Below are 17892 nucleotides of genomic sequence, written 5' to 3' on the forward strand. Positions count from 1 at the left end.
CTGTTTATTTATTTATTTTGGGTAGGTAAGTTGTTGCGTGTAATGATACGTTACAGTAATAAAAAGTTCAAGATGTAATCTATAATATTGGGGTAAGATGGGACACATTTAGCACAATATATCCAAACATCCGTGTTTTAAACAATTAATAACGGTCTATTGGAGTCGCGAGGAAATGGTTTTATAATTCTATGAATGCTCCTTGTTTACTACCAAACAGGAAATAGAATGAAAAGTTGTCCAATCTCCACCTCACTCTACTATATCTACTATGGTAAAACGCACCTACTCATGTTTCTAATCGACCTTTAAATAACAAGGTTTTATGTATGAGGTAAAAACATCACAACTAGGGTAGGAATGCGATATACTGTATTCGACGATTATAAACTTAGCATAATACGGTTCGTAATTAATAATTGGAAAGCTACATGTTTTGTTTTAAATCGAAAACTCATATAATAAGGAAATTGCCGCATACGCGTTAAAATCATGTACACTGACTCGGTTCGCATTTTATGTGATCGAGTGTGTAAGGTGGGCTGAGATAAGACGGAGGCACCAGCTATGCCACTTAAAACATAAAAAAGTTTAGGTTTAAAAACGACACAAAATATCGGCAAGTGAATCTGCAGCGCGGAACAACATATGACACGCCAACGGCCAATTATATTCAGCGATCGACAGGGTTTTAAGTGCAATAACTATCGTTAGAAGAACGGACGATATAACCTTGTTGATTTGAAGTGGTGGTTAGCGATATATGATTGCTCCTGCAGCTGCTGTGTGGCGGGTAAAGGTTGCAGTATTGAAAGGTTTACAGCTATCTTCGTGTGTGTAAAAGTAAATCGACGTTTTATGTTTTAATGAAAATGTAAGGGTGTGGGTTGAGAGTGGAGCATTTCGTAACTGCGTACAGTTTATTGAATACAAAGGCTATGACCGTAATTCGTGCAATATTAAATGTTAGCATGTGTCTATATGCGAGATGGGGGTTCGGCGCGGACTTGGCGAAAATGCTAATAGTTCTTTTGGTAGGAGAGAGTAGTGCTTAAGTCACGTAGCATGGTTAGGCTATTTGTTAGGCAAAATGTATTAGCCGTTTGAGCCAATACAAGTGTATAGGAATGTCAAAGTTACGGCTTATATGCCGTCTGAAGACATAGGGGGTTTGCAAGCAATTTCGTAAATATAGTTCCAGGCACTCAAGCTTGTAGTGCAGGTTATGCGCGATCTCAGTCGCACCAACGCGACGCCCGAGGTTGTGAAAAAAAAAACGCGCCGTGGATCAACTCTTCCGATCCGGCGTTGACCGAAAATATCGGTCGGACTTTTAGTGCGAAAAAACGCTCATAGAACGTGACCGTGAGTTAAGCGTCGTCGCTGATCGGGCGGTTGTCGTATCGCGGCTCGTGTGACGTCATGAATCGATACGTTCGACGAAGGCACTGTGAGGCACGAGGCCACCACCTGGGAAACTAGTTTGCGGAGATCCATAACTTGGGACATAGAAATTACATTACTGCGAGGGGTTGCATAGCATGGAGAAATCGGGCTCGAAACGCGTTAGTGGGATGTGTGGGGTCAGTGCTTTAAAAATGTGCTCTCGACAGTTTCTTGCATGGTATCCAGCAGGTTAGGCATAGAAACTAAAATCGGGTAAAAAGATAAAAATGAAAGAAATGAAATTGGAAGTTTTTGGTCGCCAGCAGTGGAATGCACTTGGCTGATGAGCGACATCTGGCGGTAAAATTAAAATCCGTTTTTAAAGTTTGTAAAAATTCATGCTTCCTCTAAAAAATGTACGCAAAGGCGTAGTGTAATGTCGACGAACTTGATGAATGTGACGGCATAAAAACACTTTTGACGTGATAAAAACGGCTGTAACGTCACAGTTGCTTAAGAACCTTGCGAAAATAAGCGATAAGATTCCGAAGACCATAGATGTAGTCGACGTCGGATCGGGGTTCCTCGAACACGTGAGCAAAGTCGATCATTCTGGAATAAACACACTATGACGTAATCTTGTAAAGTGACGAAATAAAGCAGAATAATTAGTTGTAAAAAAACGATTGGTAAAAAGTAAAAAATTAAGGTTAAAAAAAACTTTTCAAAAAAGCAAAAATCCATTCATGAAACGTCACAACGGCGCTGTTGTATATGGTGAACGTTTTCGGAAGTTGTTTAACGTAATAGACCATACACTCATGCAAAATATAGGCTTTGCGAATTTTCAGCGGCTTTAAGGAAGTGTGGAAGTGACGTCACTGAGGTATGACGTATACCGATTGTAGGAAAATGACCTAAATGGAAGGTCAGTCGTCTATTATTAGCCAGCTTAATTCTAAGGAACTGTTGGAGCTTTGAACGACACGAGACAACTGTTGTGAGGATTTTATCGCCAATAAATCCTCATGACTTCCATATAGACTGTTGTTAATTGTTTAAAACACGACCAGGATACAATACTACGTGCCAAAGGAGTCCCGTCTTTCCCCACCCTGCTATATATTTACGTTGGAGTGACGAAGTCGGTTACTTTCTCCACAAGATACATTACACGAACGCATACAAGATATACGCATTCGTCACACCGTAATGAATAACCGGCATATAGTGACGTAACATGCCCTATACTAGTCACGTTCGCTGTTTGCTTACTGTGACTGCATCATCACACTTCATGCCTTGTGCAATGTTCGTATAATTCGAAACGCGGAAATAACAGGAGTTGTTAGTGTAGGTGGGTGAAGTCGTGCGTTATGGCATGCCATTGGACCTGAGGTTTTGGGCAGAGTTGGCCTATTATACCAGCATTGTATATTCACATTCTATTCTACATGGGAGGGGTCCTACATTTTCTTCTCTCTACGTGGGTGAGGTCCTACAAGTTCTGCAGAGTTACCCATTACCCTAAATGCCAGAGATAAACAGACGTTATAACTCAGCCACCTGCCGCAGGTCGTAACGCTTCATATGCTGTTGACGTTCATCGTTACACAACGTCACCCACAACGTTACACATCATTAGTTTGTTACGTCAAGCAACATAGTTTGTGACGTCATAGTGACATACCTGACGTCAACAATCTCTGGTGGGAACCGGTACTTGAGGTCCCGCGTTGATTCCTCTACTCTTCGGCTCAGTGAGGCGACGAACTCGTTCCGTATCGCGGCGCTCTGTCGACGGTTTTTTGATTCAACTTCGCTCGAGTACCTGGATGTGATAAACCGGTCAAAACCAGATAAAAGCGTTGGGTTAACGACCGCCCGCTGTTTCATGTTAGTATTTTGTACTTTGTACTACCGCTCAAAGTTGCAATAACAAAGCGTTTTGTTTTCCGACTTGCGTCACCGTGCGTTGTACAGCCAACGTTGAGCAACAGCGGCAGATACGGGTGTTTAACCCCGTAAGTTATGGGATTAAGGGCGGTCGTTTTCACCCTGACTAAAAAAAACACCCGCAGGAAAAACAGATGAAAAGGGAATTACCCGGATTCTCGACCCGTCGTCGAAGAACTGAGCGCGACACCACGTGACTCACGTGACCCTGTGTCGTTGTTTCCAGCTGGTTGAGGAAACATAGAAACCTTATATAAATGGTTGACAGCGAGCATGGGGCAACCCAGCAAAAGAAACAAAAATAAAATTGAAATATATCGTAGAGTAAGATGGGATGGTATATATGTTTAGAGTTACAAATGCACAAAGACATACAGGGAGGTTCATGTTCTGTAGGAGTTGGTGTGGCAGTTGAAACATCTGGCACTGAAACTTGATCCATTTCCTTCTTATCAAGCACAGAACTTGTGCTTAGGACAATGTTAGCACCATCTAATAGATTGGAATAATACAGAAAAAAACTTTGTTTAAACTTAAATGTAAAATGCCTAAAAAAACTTTAAAAAAATAGTGGGTTGGGGTAAGATGGTCTATGTTTTCATTCCCTTTTTTTCACATTCGATAGTACGCTAAAATAGGGTTGTTAATTGTTAAAAAAACATGATTATAAAACAAAATATATGGCATATTATGTTCCAACACTATCCATCTTAACCAAACTGTCTGACGTCACCCCTATTTTAATGGTCAACCCAGGCACCTCAAACCATACGCCTCTAATTTTTTAAAATGCAACAGAGGCAAAAATAGTTCTTTCACGTTGACATGAAACAAGTATGTTTCCAATCATTAGTAAGTAACACAGTGCAGAAAATCCCAGGGTAGGCCTGCCTACCTTGCCACCCCACGTTTGGTGCCTATGCCCCAAACATTACCCTATAACCCTAATAAACCACACATATTCAATGATAATTCTCACCAATTCCTGGTTTAGATCTTTCTTCTTCTTTGTTCCGATTAAGAAATCTTCGAACAGTGGCGAGATAACTGGACGGAGGAGAAAGTTTCATCTGCCGATATTTATGGATGAATTCCTCGTCTGAGTCAGAGGATCCATCAAAGAACTCTCCCTCGTATATTAGAAGCAAGGATGAGGAGTAGAATTGATACCTAGGAGGAAAGAGTCAAGGTTGATATGATAGATACGGTACTGTGGGGTAAGATGGGACACCTTTATCACATAATACCAAACATCCTGATGGTGAGTTGGTATGTTGCTCAAAAAATTTTATCAACACTTTAACAGAATTCAAATATTTTTTTGGGTAATTCTTTATGCATAAAACAAAACATCTGTCGTTGCAGCAATATTAATATGTATGTGCTATCTATTAGTAGTAGCCTGTTCAACATAATTTGAGTCATTGCAAGTGATTCATACCTTAGATGTTTAACACTGATAAAATGTACGTTTATTAATTACACATATGAGCACTAATATTAAGTATTAAAGGCCTTTGAGACTTATTTAAAGATCTATGTATAGTAATTACAAATATTGACACCATTTTCTTAATAATAACTGTGACCTATGAATTCAAATCCATTGGTTAAGCATTAATGTCCTTTGAGACCCCACCTTTGATTGCTTAATACCATGAACTAACTTTTATAATATAAATAGACAATGCAATGCCTTAACTACAACCGACCAAGTGAAGAGTATCTCATAAAGATAAGTGGAATGAAAACTACACAAGAGAGGTGACACCTTGAGTTTAATTGGACGGTGGTTTGATTAAATAATTCATTGCTGTCTAACTGTGTATGCATGAATATGCTGCACAAATTTAATATGTTGAAATAATATCGTTTATTTATTTCAACAAATTGTAAAGTGTGGTTTATTATATTAATATACCACTGCATTCAGCATAAATTGCTGGATATTTTGTTAAACAGCTATGCTACAAAACTATTTTGTTTACGCCAGGTATATTTATAGCAGAGTGTTTGTGTATCTAAAACTACATCTTCCTGTCTTAGCAACAATTCTGGATCAACTTAAGCAGTTAATCTTGATTATGTGGTTTCAACAAACCACAGATTATTAAACCACCAATGCCACAAGAATGTTTCACTTTTGAAATAAACACAAAACTATAAGTAGCTGTCAATCAAACTTAAACGTAGCTTTGTAATTATATCTCAAACTGAATGAAATACTGGTACAAAGTGATACTTGAATACCTAACAATTTAATCTAATAGATACTATGGCCAATGTAAAACATAAGATAACATCAATATGAATTAAACTTGTGTTAAAACATTTGTATTAAAAACTGATTTGTTAAAAGTTTTGTGAATAAACAATAAACATTAGCCAGTATATAGTTCAATTCAAATTGGTTTTCATAACATGTAATATGTACTAAACATATTATTCAGCTTAAAAAAACACATTCCAGAACCCACCAGGTTTTAATTCATTTTAGTCACAACACTCAGAATGCCAGCCAAGTTTCTTGGAAACATATGGGCAGTCCGTTATAAAGCAATAGATGGTAGGACGATGATGTCATATGACATCATCATTGTTAGTAAGAAACACTTTGTACGTACGTAACATTATATGTGTAGAAAATTTAGACACTACTGTGAAATCATATTGTGTCACCATTATAAAACTTGTGTTGATCATAAAAATAATGTGTCAATCACAGTTACCAAATATCAGAGAATTTTTTTTTTTTTTTTAGCAAATTCAAATATTATTTAACATATTATTCAATTTATTCCAAACATAAAGGATTACATTCAAAACTGTTCTGTTTGGCAGTAATGAATGGTGTCTTTGAATAAGGATCTTAAATGCAATCTTACAAGCATGTTGTAATCTATGTCATAACTCTGTATGGTGTTTACATAATGTAACAAGCATGTAGGTTCTGAGTGATAACATCCCGGTGTTGGTGTAAACAAACACAACATATCTGACTGATGGTACCTTATGTGAAGATATGAAGATTCAATTTGCACTTTAGCTAAGACCATTCTGTTTCATTAGTGGTTATGTAACAGAAAATAAGAAGGAATTGAAGCCAAAACCTATATCTACATCAGGTGACACCTGGCTTCAGTTTTTGCGGTAAAAAATAAAAGTATAAAAATATCACCTGGCCTCGAAAACAACACAGACAAACATTTACAGACAACAGGTTAAAAGTTTAAGGGGATCAACAAAACAACAGGACCCTGCATGTGAAAGGTCATCACTTGTTACAGCAGCATGGCAAATGAGATCGAGATTTTATCGAGAGAAAATCGCGTTCCACGTCGGATTGGTAACAACCACGCCTTGTGATGTAATAGAGGAGGAACAATGGTATGTTTGTGCGATTGCCGATGTGAAAGAAAGAGTAAACTGATGGCCGATGTTTGGACTCATGCAAAGGAGTGGCATGTGTAAACAAGCAACATACCAACATGATCATCTATACATCGTGTCATACCATAACAACCTAACCATGTAAGTATATTAACCATAACCACAGAATGCTGGTTTAACACACGATTGTGTGGGTGTCACGTCAATATATCGCAAGCTATGTCGGCCCCACCTCACTAAGTATAATTGCACTAGAGCGTTTAAACAACACAGCAATTCGTTACAAGTTAATACTTCCGTGTCGTATAATAAGAAGATTAAACAGACCATGGCTCAGTATTCAAGTCTTAAATATTAACTGAACCAAAGCTACAAATCATCATTAAACCATGTGTGATGTAATAATGTAATGTTTAACAATAAGTTACTCGACTGACTCAACACCATTAAACTACAACAATGACAAGTTACAATACACAAAACGCCTGTTAAGCAAAGGGTTGTGTGGTGATCAATGGTGCTATAGCACAATGGTCTTCACTCATAAATTGTTTGTTAGTTTGGTATCAGGTTTCCTAGGTGTTCTGTAATTATGTGCTTTTGAAAATACCAAACTGTATGTATTTTGAATTATTCTGTTCTATATGGAATGTGTTTAAAAAACACCAACGATTTACTTTAAAAAAACACGGAATGTGATGACTTTGATTACGAACCTTTTCTGAGATTCAAACCAGCTTAAAATCATCTCAAGACGTTGAATGAATGCTTTTACAATATATTTCTTCCAAGGAACATTCCCAGACAAAAAGAGATCAAGGCCTGCAAAGGGAGACAGGATGGATTAATAATTCATCAAGTATTTTGATTCTAGGCTGCTGGGCACAGAACAGTGTTGGGACAAAATGAAAAATAGAAACAAACCAGATAGAACGTTACTGATTTGTATCTGTTATTTTAATAATCCAACCAAATGAGATATGTATTGTGAGGCAATGAATCTGAACAGCTTTGTTAAGTTTTTGGAGTCCAAATAATATAGATAACAATGAAGAGTTGACTTATATAGTGGCAATAATAAGCTGCAGCAATATTTCCTCCAAAACAAACAAAAAATTAATTTGCATAACCCTTTTTTACTAAAATAAAGAAATTAAACTTGTTTATTAATGATTCAGAATTAACAAACAAAGAAATATTCTTTGCAGAATCAGCTAATGCACAAAATATGATATACAGAATAACAGAGTATAAAAAATATGCAGAACTCGTGTAACAACCATTTTAATGGTGTATTTATTCATTTTTATAAAAACTAAAGAAAATACATTTTGTAATTCATTTGTATTAATTGCACAGAACCGAAATATAACTTAGCTTTGTTTTTTGTATATGAACAAAAGAATAAAGTCGCTCTGTATTAAATCTGTAAATTACGTAATGAATTGCAAAAAAATGAAAGATAGTAAGAGATCAATTGCCCACTTAATTTTGTGGTGCAAGACACTGAAGACAGACAAACCTAGCTTTGTGTCTTGGGACCAGGAATAGCCCATGGCATTTAAGTAAAGCAAATGCCAATCACATAATACATACCTTCTGTTATCCTGTCCTTTGAGAGTGATCTCCCATATTTCTTGTCATAAAATATTGCCTCGTTTGGCGATGGACCTGAGACCTAGAGATTTCATTTCTTTATTTATATATATATATATATACATGTATGTGTGAGTGTGTGTTTTATGGTAATATTAGTTGGATAGTTGCCTAACTAGGTCACTCACATGTATGCCGTATTGTATTTAGATCTATTTCACTGGGAACAAAAAGTTAAATAATAGAATTATACATCATGGGAGAACCGCACTTTACCTTGTGATGCCGGTAATCAAATATTGGATGAGCTAATATAGAGAGGTTTACATATCTATTCAGACAAAGACATTTAAGAGATGTTGAAAGCTAAATTAATGAAGCATGAAATCATACGACTTTGGGTGGTGGCTCGCCTACACATATTTGATGTTGGAACTTTGAAGCTATTTATAATAAATTTTTATTAAAACAAGGTTATTTAAGAGAAAAACACTTAATATGTTATAATATGTTAATAAAACAGTTTTAAAACCTTCCTTTGTTTGAATCGCAAAAAAGGAAATTACTAAAAATTAACAATTTTAACCATACTAATAGACGCCAGACTTTAGGTGACTTTTTTCCAACTGCATTATTTTGTAAAGATTGGTTTATATTTGGTTTACAAGAATGCACATACCAACTCTTCCTGCCTCCCTTGCATTCTAAAAAGTCTAGCGCCTATGGCCATACTGTTTAGTAAATTTTGTTTAGTAAAGTCAAACCTTACCCTCATCCCAAGGAGTTGGAATCCAAGATCATATAGTGGAGGATACTTTGCGCTCTCGATCGCCCGTTTCTCTTGGTTCGCCTCCGGATCATAAGAGACGCGACCAATCTTGATGTCAAGGATAGAAGGATTCCGAAACCTCCGACAAGCATCTTCCAACTTCATGTAGGAATCTGTGGGAGAATTGTAAGTTGGAAAGTGTAGGAGTTGGTATTGGTTTAGTACGCCTAATATACTTTATATAGATATTTAAAATAGTTAATAAAGAGCAAAATATGGAAAATTAGGATCAAGTGCTACGAGATATGTAAATGTAACAGACAAAAATCAAGTCCATTTAATTGTATTTTATCCAATCTATATATAAATTATGCTTAAAACGGCAAAATCTATTTGTTATTAATATAAACGTAGGGTATAATAGTTGTACTAACAAGTTGGTGCAGCGCTGTTCACTTCGCCCAATGAAGATGAAGGAGGCGTCCAAACTCCCAATAACTTAGGAAGGAAAGGTTGGAGAGTAAGAAGGACTGGATCGTCACATTCTGCATCAAAGATCTTCTGATAAAACCCAACTTCTCGCTTTCCACGAGGGGGCGGTTGGACAGGTTTAAGTATTGAGCCGTCCATGTGTTGCAGCATGCCTGAGGATTGAAAAAAATGATAAAAATTTGATCGATACAAATTTTGGGACTAATTGATCAAGTTTTAATTGATTAAAGTTTTTAAAATAAGTAAGGGCTATGATTTTAAAATTGAATTACAAAAATTGATAAAACATTGTCATAGTATATTTTACGACAACTGCTTGAGTCTAACTGTATATGTGTTGTTTTACAATTGACTTCCAAGAAAATTAACGCAGAAAGGGAACAACAAAGCTCAGAGCATAATATTTTTATTACATACCACCATAACCACCCTACTACATTTATTTACATTACATTCAAAGTATATCAAACACTAATACACAGCAGATGATTTATAATCTGCATTAGATTAAAATGATCCAGGCCTCATGTCCCAAAGGGAATCTTATAATATAAAGAAACCATTCACTCAGCATCTGCCAACAACAGACAAACAAACTTAATTGAAATATTAGGAAATAATAGCTCTGTAATTAAATAACCGATACATGTTTAGATAAAAGAGAAAATAGAAAGCGGACATGTAATCTCCCACAGCATATGGTAATGTATTCAAAAATTCAACATTCAAATACAAGTGAATGCTCACACCTAAAATGGTGCTGAACATTATGCTATGTAAGCAGGAAACTGAATTGCTCTGTCATATCTCAGCGAAGCCGCAAAACATGTAAAGATTTCCTGTTTTGTGCATTTTGAATTCGCCTAACTTAAAGAACACAATTTTGTATTTCCTCATATGATAAACTACACCACCATACATAGTAACAAAATTATGTGAAAAAAACAACTGGACCAAATGAATGATTAACTTATAGTTATGTGTTAACTGGCAACGGATACTCAATTAAATGGTAGGGTAAATGAATTGACCAATGACCAAATTTTAACTCAATTCTAATTAATAATGTAAAAGAATTTATTGAACATATTTAGAATTGTAAAACTGCACCAACAATTACAACAGTATTGTGTTCATGTTATATGGTCGATGTATTAATAATTTATTTATCAAATGACTTTGTTCTGTTTATGACATTGCAGCAAACACCAATTAAACCATCTGTCACCATTGTCACATTAGCTTTCAATTATCACCTATACCGAGCTACCTACACATATTGTGACATTAAGTACTCATACTGGCAGTATTGATCAGCTTGATGGGATAAGTAACACTCAAAATATAAATTATCCCATTATCTCCTGACACATATGAAACACCTATGTATAAATCAACACACAATACTAATTAATGACACCCAACTTGTCTGGTACTTCAAAAACTCTAAAGTTGCCATACACTTGAACACAATGCATATATATATATATCTTTATCAGTGGCAATGATTTTATAAAATTCCAGGAGATGCAAACTTGCAACAATAAAATGAGTTAGCTAAAAAAAGGGTTTTTACTTTTTCACGACTATTTTAAGGACAAATTGCTTTTACAATAGAAAATGTAGGGGTCCAAAGTCAGATACACCATTTTGACAATTGCAAAAAATTGTCTTACCAATTCCTAGTCTTCCTTGACCATATCGATGCCCAGCTACTTGATGTGCGAGGGGGCGACACCCACGAGGTAATGGTGGGTTTGTACACCCCGTGCCTTCTAACACTTCTTCCTTCTCTGAAATAAAACAATCTAGTAAATTCCTAATGCACTTTTAGGGTGACATATAACATTAACAATTATTCTGTTACTTCTGCTTCCAGAAACCATGTAATGTAAATAATCTTTTTACAACTCATCTGGTATGAAAAAAAACAGTAAAGATTACTAACAGCAGTTGTAACAATATCGAAAACATGCATTAGCAAATAAAGCTACATATAAATATGACCGTAAATCCACTGAAGAAAGTTCGACATAATTTCAATTGAAATCACAGCTTTGAGACAGATTAACTGAGGTGATTTGTGCAACACCATCAATGGTAAGTTGCATACACAATTACACAAATCCTTATATATATATGGCCTCTCACCATTTTTTTCAGCATCCTCCAATGTTCTTTTTTTCTCCGCTGTCCTCGGCTGTAGCAGCACCTTCGACATTACACAACAGCCAAGCTTTGAGCCTTCCACGCTTACTGTCTAGTCTACAGTGTTTAGTTTTAACTCTGTAAAATATAAAATAATACAGTGGACACATTTAAACCACATCATAAGTGCTGTTTAAAAATTTAAGCACATTTATAAAATTCTCCAAAATAAGGCAGGCCTACAAAATTTAGGAATACTGTTTTACATAATGCATCTGTCTATACTCTGTCTATAGCAAGCTTTGTAGAGTACCGTGTACTGGTAGGCAGTCAAATAACAACTTGCATCTTCAATATAGCCTTAGTTTTATACCTAACTATCACTGTCTTATTTTGCTGTTCCACAACCGCTTCAAACCGGTCCGTAACTGAACTGAGATAAGACTGCACGTAACAGCAGTGCACAACAACATGAAGAGAAGCACGCCCTGTCGGCCATTCGGTCGGCATCCATTGTTGATTCATGACGTAATTTATTTACCGCCATCCAAGCGTAACGTAGTAACGAAATTTGCGCGCCAGTGTTTCCCATATTTTTCTACCCAGTATAACATGCGCTGTTTCAAAATACGATGGGAATGCTGTTATAGAGTCCTATCCCGAAAATAGAGTTTCTTCTTGTTGTTACTTTTATGAGTAATGTGATGGTTCATTTATTGTTTTTATGGTTTGGGAGCGAAAAACAGGCTGTGTTTCGTCACCGGAACGGTATGAACCAGAACGTGGAATATTTCACGTAAGTCGACAAACACAGGCGATAATTAAATAGAAAAACCCAACTGCGGACTTTGAACCGATATTTTACTAATGTTGTATAATTACAACAACTTTTTAATATGTGGGTGTGTTCCAATTCAGATTTACTTTACGAGACGTCGAAAAAGAATAATGTGGTATTAAATATATCGTTAAACCTGGGGTAACAACATCATTGTAGACTGGGCGTTTAATTATAACGTAAGTCCAAACGCGAATGTATCCCACGAGACTTTAGCTTACAAATATATTTTCGTTGCCAGCAAGTTCGCTTAGGTGCGACTGTTTGCGCAATGCAGCGGTGATAAAAAGCAGGCTTGTGTTTGCTCAGTGGTCGTCAATCGCCCCAGCAACTGTCTTTTGTCAAACAAGCCAACAGTTGCGGTTGCGTTGTGGCTGGGGCAAACAATATATAGCTACAAACAGAACAGGTAGTAAAAGCAACGGGAACACCAAGCCGTCGGATGCTGCAGAAAGCTTGCTTGGGTAGTCATGCGTTTGACAGAACAAAAATAGGCAGAAAATCTAACGAGAACTCGTTAAAAGCAGATGTACAAGGCTGTTGTGAATTTTCTAACTTCAATATACTTTTTAATAAGGTATATGGAACGCTGGTGTTCTGTTTCGAAGTATAGGTAGTTATTTTTAAAGAATTTGCAACGAAGCGTTCGCAATGGAAAAATCTTGTAAGTAACCGACTGACTGGACAATTAGTTTCATTCATTATACAAATGTTAAACTCTGCAGCGACGGGAAATATTTCTTGGAGAAAAAAAGTCTCATCTTTAGTTCGAATTGAAAACGTCCTTTTGAGGGAAATGTTGGCGGAGTTTCTGGGGACGTTCATACTGCTTGTAAGGGTTTACTTGTTTTAAACTTACAAACCAATTAAACAGTTAAAAAGGCTTTATGGTAGGGTGGGGGAGTATGGAACACCTTTAGCAGATAATACAGATATTCTGATCGTGTTTTAAACAATTAAAATCGGTTTATGGGAGCTGTGAAAAAACGATTTTATAAATCTTTTTTGTGTACTGCCAAATGAGACGAGAAAATGGAATGAAAAAGTGTTCCCCACCCTACTATAGTGTCGATGGGAAGGATGAGACACTTTTTTATTCTGTTTTATCGTCCCATTTGGTAGTAAACAAAAAGGGTTCAAAATATTATAAAACTATATCCTTACAACCCCCATAGACCGTTGTTTATTGTTTAAAATACGATCAGGATATTGGATATTATGTGCTAAAAGTGTCTTATCTTATCCCACAATACTATATATATAGGAAGGTGTGGATACCAGTTTTATTTTAATTATTAATTTGGTATAAGGTAATTGGGCATAGGAGCAAGCTATTTTAGCCAATTGGAATCTCCGTTACCTCGTAATATTGGACACACCTCCTAAGTAGGTATAAAGGGCAAATATATGCTCACGTTTGTACGTGTTGTTAAATATTTGGAATAACCTACCCGAGTATCAACCGTAGCATGTCTGACCATAAACCGATGACTATATTCCATCCGTTAAATCTTAACCGCTGAGAACAAATGTTAGCGTTCACAATACAGTACAAAAATATAAATTTTGTAGTGTATGGGTTAAGAAGGATACCATTAGTAAATATTATCCCAAATTACCTAATTGCATTTTGAACAATTTATAATGCTTTTTTAAAGCCAAGACGATAGAGTTATACATTCTGAGAACAGTAAATGAAAACAAAAACCTAATATATACTAAACACATTTTAAACTAACTAAATATACGTGTTTATACAGGTTTTTGGCAATGGAGCGGTCGCACAAAAAGTATTAAGCAGAGACACGTTGGGCACCACACTTTCAATAAACTGGGCGTATGGTTTTGGTGTCACTATGGCAGTATATGTTACTGGAAAAGTTTCAGGTTTGGTTAGAACATATATGCGTGTGTGGGGTAAGATGGGAAACCTTAACTATATACATATTATCCAATTATCCAGATCACGTTTTAAACGAATAACAAAGGTCTATGGGAGTCGCGAGAATGCTGTTTTTAAATTCTTTGTTAGTTGTTTAATTGTAACTACCAAACGTGACAAGTAAATAAAAACGTATCCCAATTCCCCCACCCTACTTTACCAAAGCTAAATATTATGTGATTTCTATAACAACGTGAAATGTTCAGTTGACTCAGCTAACAAATACGGTCTGTTGAAACGATGTAAACAACTATCGTTCTCGTTTACAAGACTGGAATTATAGGTTTTGCATTTCATTCCACGGTTTCCAATTACGGTTTACACCAATACAATGACAATTATGGGACACTTGAGAGTGAAAAGAATGACGCGTTTTAAAATTCCCGACTGTAAAGCAACACCGTGTAGTATATTCTTTACTGTAACCTGTACAGAATGTATCAGATTTAATCCAATTTTATATTATTTTGCATTTCTGCAGGTGCACATATAAACCCAGCTGTATCGGTAGCACAATGTGCATTTGGGAACTTACCATTATACAAGCTGCCTTGTTACATTTTCTCACAAGTCTTTGGTGGTTTTGTTTCCGGGGCGGCTGTTTATTCAATTTATTATGGTAAGTTAACTGACGCTATCCCCAAGTGTATAACAGAATGTAAGGTATTTTTATTCGCTTTATATAAAATCCGATAAACTCTACATTTAAACATGTTTTCATAGAAATATTTACAACCATCTAAGATTTTATAAATTATCGTTCCTGTTTTCGTAGAGGCACTTAACGCTTTTGACGGTGGGCAACGTTCTGTTTTGGGTCCAAATGGAACCGGGGGTATCTTCGCAACATACCCGCAAGATTACCTTTCCATTAACAACGGTCTTTGGGACCAGGCAAGGACACATGAAAGCCCTACGAAAATGCAATGTATAAAAAACAACTTTTTGTCTTTGTTACAGGTCTTCGGCACTGCACTACTAGTTGGTATAATATTTGCTGTTACTGACAACAAAAACAATACAATTGCTGATGGTCTTACTCCTATAATAATCGGCCTACTTGTCTTTATACTAGGTAAGTACGGAGTTTATCTCTATAGCACAAAACTCGCTGTTAAAAATCCCAACCTTTCTACAGGTACATCGTTCGGACTCAACTGTGGCTATGCTATCAACCCGGCTCGCGATTTTGGACCGCGCTTATTTACTTTTGCCGCTGGCTGGGGCCCGGGAGTCTTTACGTATGTATAGTAGTTCTATGGTACTTATATTAGGTTGGGGTAAGATGGAACATCTTTTATTTTTTCTTATTTCATTTGAAAACAATTAATAGTTAAAGAATTATATAACTGTATCCTCATTATTCCAAACGAGCGTTGTTAATTGTTAAAAATATGATTCGAAAATAAGGACCATTATGTGCTAAAAGTATCCCATCTTACCCCACAGTACTATTAGCTTGTACGGGTATCTACATACCACTTGCACAATTTACAGAGAGCCAAATGGCATGTCGTGGTGGTGGGTGCCTATCGTGGGCCCTATTATAGGCGGGTTGACTGGAGCAATATTGTATAAGTTAATGGTTGGAACTCATTTACCATCGGGAAGTCAAAGTGTTATAACCGACGAGGAAGACGACTTCGAGATTTGTTCACACACTTCGGACAACAGAGAAAAATTGTGTAAAGGATTAACCAAGCTTTGAGATTTTATTTTTATTTAAAGTTCATGACAATTGCGAGCGGTTACTTTAAAACACACAACCATTTTGTACAATGCATTTATAAACCTCAAATAAATTAACAGCACCCTGTTTCAGTGTCGCATGTCGCTTTTGCCGTACGTCACTCGCTGTTTATTGGACCGAAGATAAGCTGCTGAAAGTCGAAGTTTTCGCCCACGAAAGTAGAAACTGTACTGTGGTGCAACGAAATGATTATTTAGCTTTTTTGCATGCAGGCTATATATGGATGTCTAAGTAATATACCCACCCTGTTATTAATCAGCAGTAATGCCGTTTCCTCTTGTTCGAAAGTTATAAAACCATAAGCACTTCGTGACCCATCTCTTATTATATTGATTTCCAATATTCGTCCATACACCTTGTACATACAATATGAATTACAAGCAGCAATTAAAGAACCTGCATGCTAAAACAGGAACAACTTACGGAAAAGATCTCTGCTAGTTCGTTTTCTTTCATTTCCGGCCCGAAACCCCCAACAAATATGCGTCGAGGTATAGCCTCGCTACTGAAACCAAAATATTCCGCACTTTGCATTGCAAACAGAAACTAATTTGCAACTACAGGTAACGGTAAGACACGGCCAATTCAAATGTTCACAACTGAAAATCGAGCACTACTACTATCATGGTTAGGTTTGTGACGTTACAAACGCAATAGTTCTCGAACTCCGTAGGGAAGAAAGACGGTGTCCTTTCAATGACCCTGAACTAAAAACTACGTTTACAGTTGGATATCGGTGGTTTGCTCATTTCTAATGCAGTTTATGGTAAGTTAGAACATATCGGCACTTGCGGTTACAGGCGACGCACTACTTATTTTTCATATGAAGGCCACAAACAGTTCCCTTTACCTGTTTTCGTATAGTAGCCACATCTATAGAATCTTATGTAACAGTCGAACTGCAGTATATTGTAAGTTATATGTTGCAGTTTAAACTGTTGAGTGTTGATATATTGCTTTTTATTTAAATTAACTTCTGGTATATAGTCTGGTATAAGTTTTATTGTCTAAGTTGCCTTTTATACCGTATATCAGTATATTGGATTCAGCGGCACCTGCAACGTATATGTTGATAGTGACCATTGGTTTAAGTTACTATAATCTGTATTGGCCGGCAATAGAAAACCTGATTAACGTAACTAGTGTTTAGCTAGTTAGGAAACTTGGTATTAATACCGTATTCTAAATATTTAAGAAAACGGTAATATTGTACCGTGGGGTAATATGGGACACCTTTAGCACATAATATCTAAATATCCTGGTGGTGTTTTAAACGGTCTATGGGAGTCGTGAAGATACGGTTTCATAATTCTTTAAATAATCTTTGTTTACTACAAAATAGAACAGGAAAATAGAATGAAAAGGTGTTCTGTCTTTCCCCATCCTACTAATCAATGGTATACCGGCATACTGACACTCCTTGTTCGTCAGCTGGATGCATCAAATCACATAGCGTCGAAGAGCTGACACAACGCTACAGAGCAGTTTCATAGCGACGTTGGATGTTTTAATTATGTTTGAGCCATATGGGTGTTATAATGACTTTCGTTTTACCGGTATTTTCCGCCTTTTTGCCGTTGAGTACAATCTTTGTGACCGCGATCGAAGTGAAACGGTCATTCCAT

At 36.4% G+C, this 17892-nt stretch overlaps 3 protein-coding genes across 5 annotated transcripts; 1 reads left to right on the forward strand and 2 right to left on the reverse strand.

The window, feature by feature from the left end:
- Positions 1–355: 355 nt before the first annotated feature.
- LOC149731737 (inositol polyphosphate multikinase-like) lies at positions 356–12146 on the reverse strand. Of its 2 annotated transcripts, XM_089884301.1 has the most exons (11): positions 11741–12146; positions 11266–11382; positions 9532–9741; positions 9098–9270; positions 8329–8410; positions 7449–7554; positions 4322–4512; positions 3718–3834; positions 3493–3568; positions 3077–3217; positions 356–1998 (listed from the first exon to the last, which is right to left on the reverse strand). In XM_089884301.1, the coding sequence occupies exons 1-11, from the start codon at positions 11808–11810 to the stop codon at positions 1890–1892; spliced, it is 1392 nt and encodes a 463-aa protein (XP_089740427.1). In that variant the 5' UTR covers positions 11811–12146; the 3' UTR covers positions 356–1889. The 2 variants fall into 2 exon arrangements, 1 of the variants encoding a protein (XP_089740427.1); XR_016385653.1 differs by lacking the exon at positions 3493–3568.
- A 934-nt stretch (positions 12147–13080) lies between these two features.
- LOC149731738 (aquaporin-3-like) lies at positions 13081–16333 on the forward strand. Of its 2 annotated transcripts, XM_089884330.1 has the most exons (8): positions 13081–13239; positions 13301–13407; positions 14336–14462; positions 14999–15136; positions 15293–15411; positions 15478–15592; positions 15656–15758; positions 16015–16333. In XM_089884330.1, exons 1-8 carry the CDS (start codon positions 13227–13229, stop codon positions 16223–16225), a joined length of 933 nt encoding a protein of 310 aa, XP_089740456.1. In that variant the 5' UTR covers positions 13081–13226; the 3' UTR covers positions 16226–16333. The 2 variants fall into 2 exon arrangements, with proteins under 2 accessions (XP_089740456.1, XP_089740455.1); XM_089884329.1 differs by having other exon boundaries at positions 15293–15758.
- Positions 16221–17701, reverse strand: LOC149731739 (protein boule-like). Its single transcript, XM_089884361.1, has 3 exons — positions 16691–17701; positions 16512–16622; positions 16221–16437 (listed from the first exon to the last, which is right to left on the reverse strand). The coding sequence occupies exons 1-3, from the start codon at positions 16799–16801 to the stop codon at positions 16336–16338; spliced, it is 324 nt and encodes a 107-aa protein (XP_089740487.1). The 5' UTR covers positions 16802–17701; the 3' UTR covers positions 16221–16335.
- Positions 17702–17892: the final 191 nt, after the last annotated feature.

This window comes from Ciona robusta, chromosome 9 (assembly GCF_009617815.1).
Source record: "Ciona robusta chromosome 9, ASM961781v2".
Taxonomy (NCBI): Eukaryota; Metazoa; Chordata; class Ascidiacea; order Phlebobranchia; family Cionidae; genus Ciona; species Ciona robusta.

Coding starts and splice junctions, on each gene's coding strand:
- LOC149731739 (XM_089884361.1), bottom strand. CDS start 16,801: ATGCAAAGTGCGGAATATTTTGGTTTCAGTAGCGAGGCTATACCTCGA. Junction 16,623..16,690: donor AACTAGCAGAGATCTTTTCC/GTAAGTTGTTCC, acceptor TGTATGTACAAG/GTGTATGGACGAATATTGGA. Junction 16,438..16,511: donor TACTGCTGATTAATAACAGG/GTGGGTATATTA, acceptor GTTGCACCACAG/TACAGTTTCTACTTTCGTGG.
- LOC149731737 (XM_089884301.1), bottom strand. CDS start 11,810: ATGTCGAAGGTGCTGCTACAGCCGAGGACAGCGGAGAAAAAAAGAACA. Junction 3,835..4,321: donor AAGATCTAAACCAGGAATTG/GTGAGAATTATC, acceptor CCAATCTATTAG/ATGGTGCTAACATTGTCCTA. Junction 3,569..3,717: donor TACAGAACATGAACCTCCCT/GTATGTCTTTGT, acceptor TTCCTCAACCAG/CTGGAAACAACGACACAGGG.
- LOC149731738 (XM_089884329.1), top strand. Junction 15,137..15,292: donor TGTTTATTCAATTTATTATG/GTAAGTTAACTG, acceptor CTGTTTTCGTAG/AGGCACTTAACGCTTTTGAC. Junction 15,759..16,014: donor TGGGGCCCGGGAGTCTTTAC/GTATGTATAGTA, acceptor CACAATTTACAG/AGAGCCAAATGGCATGTCGT.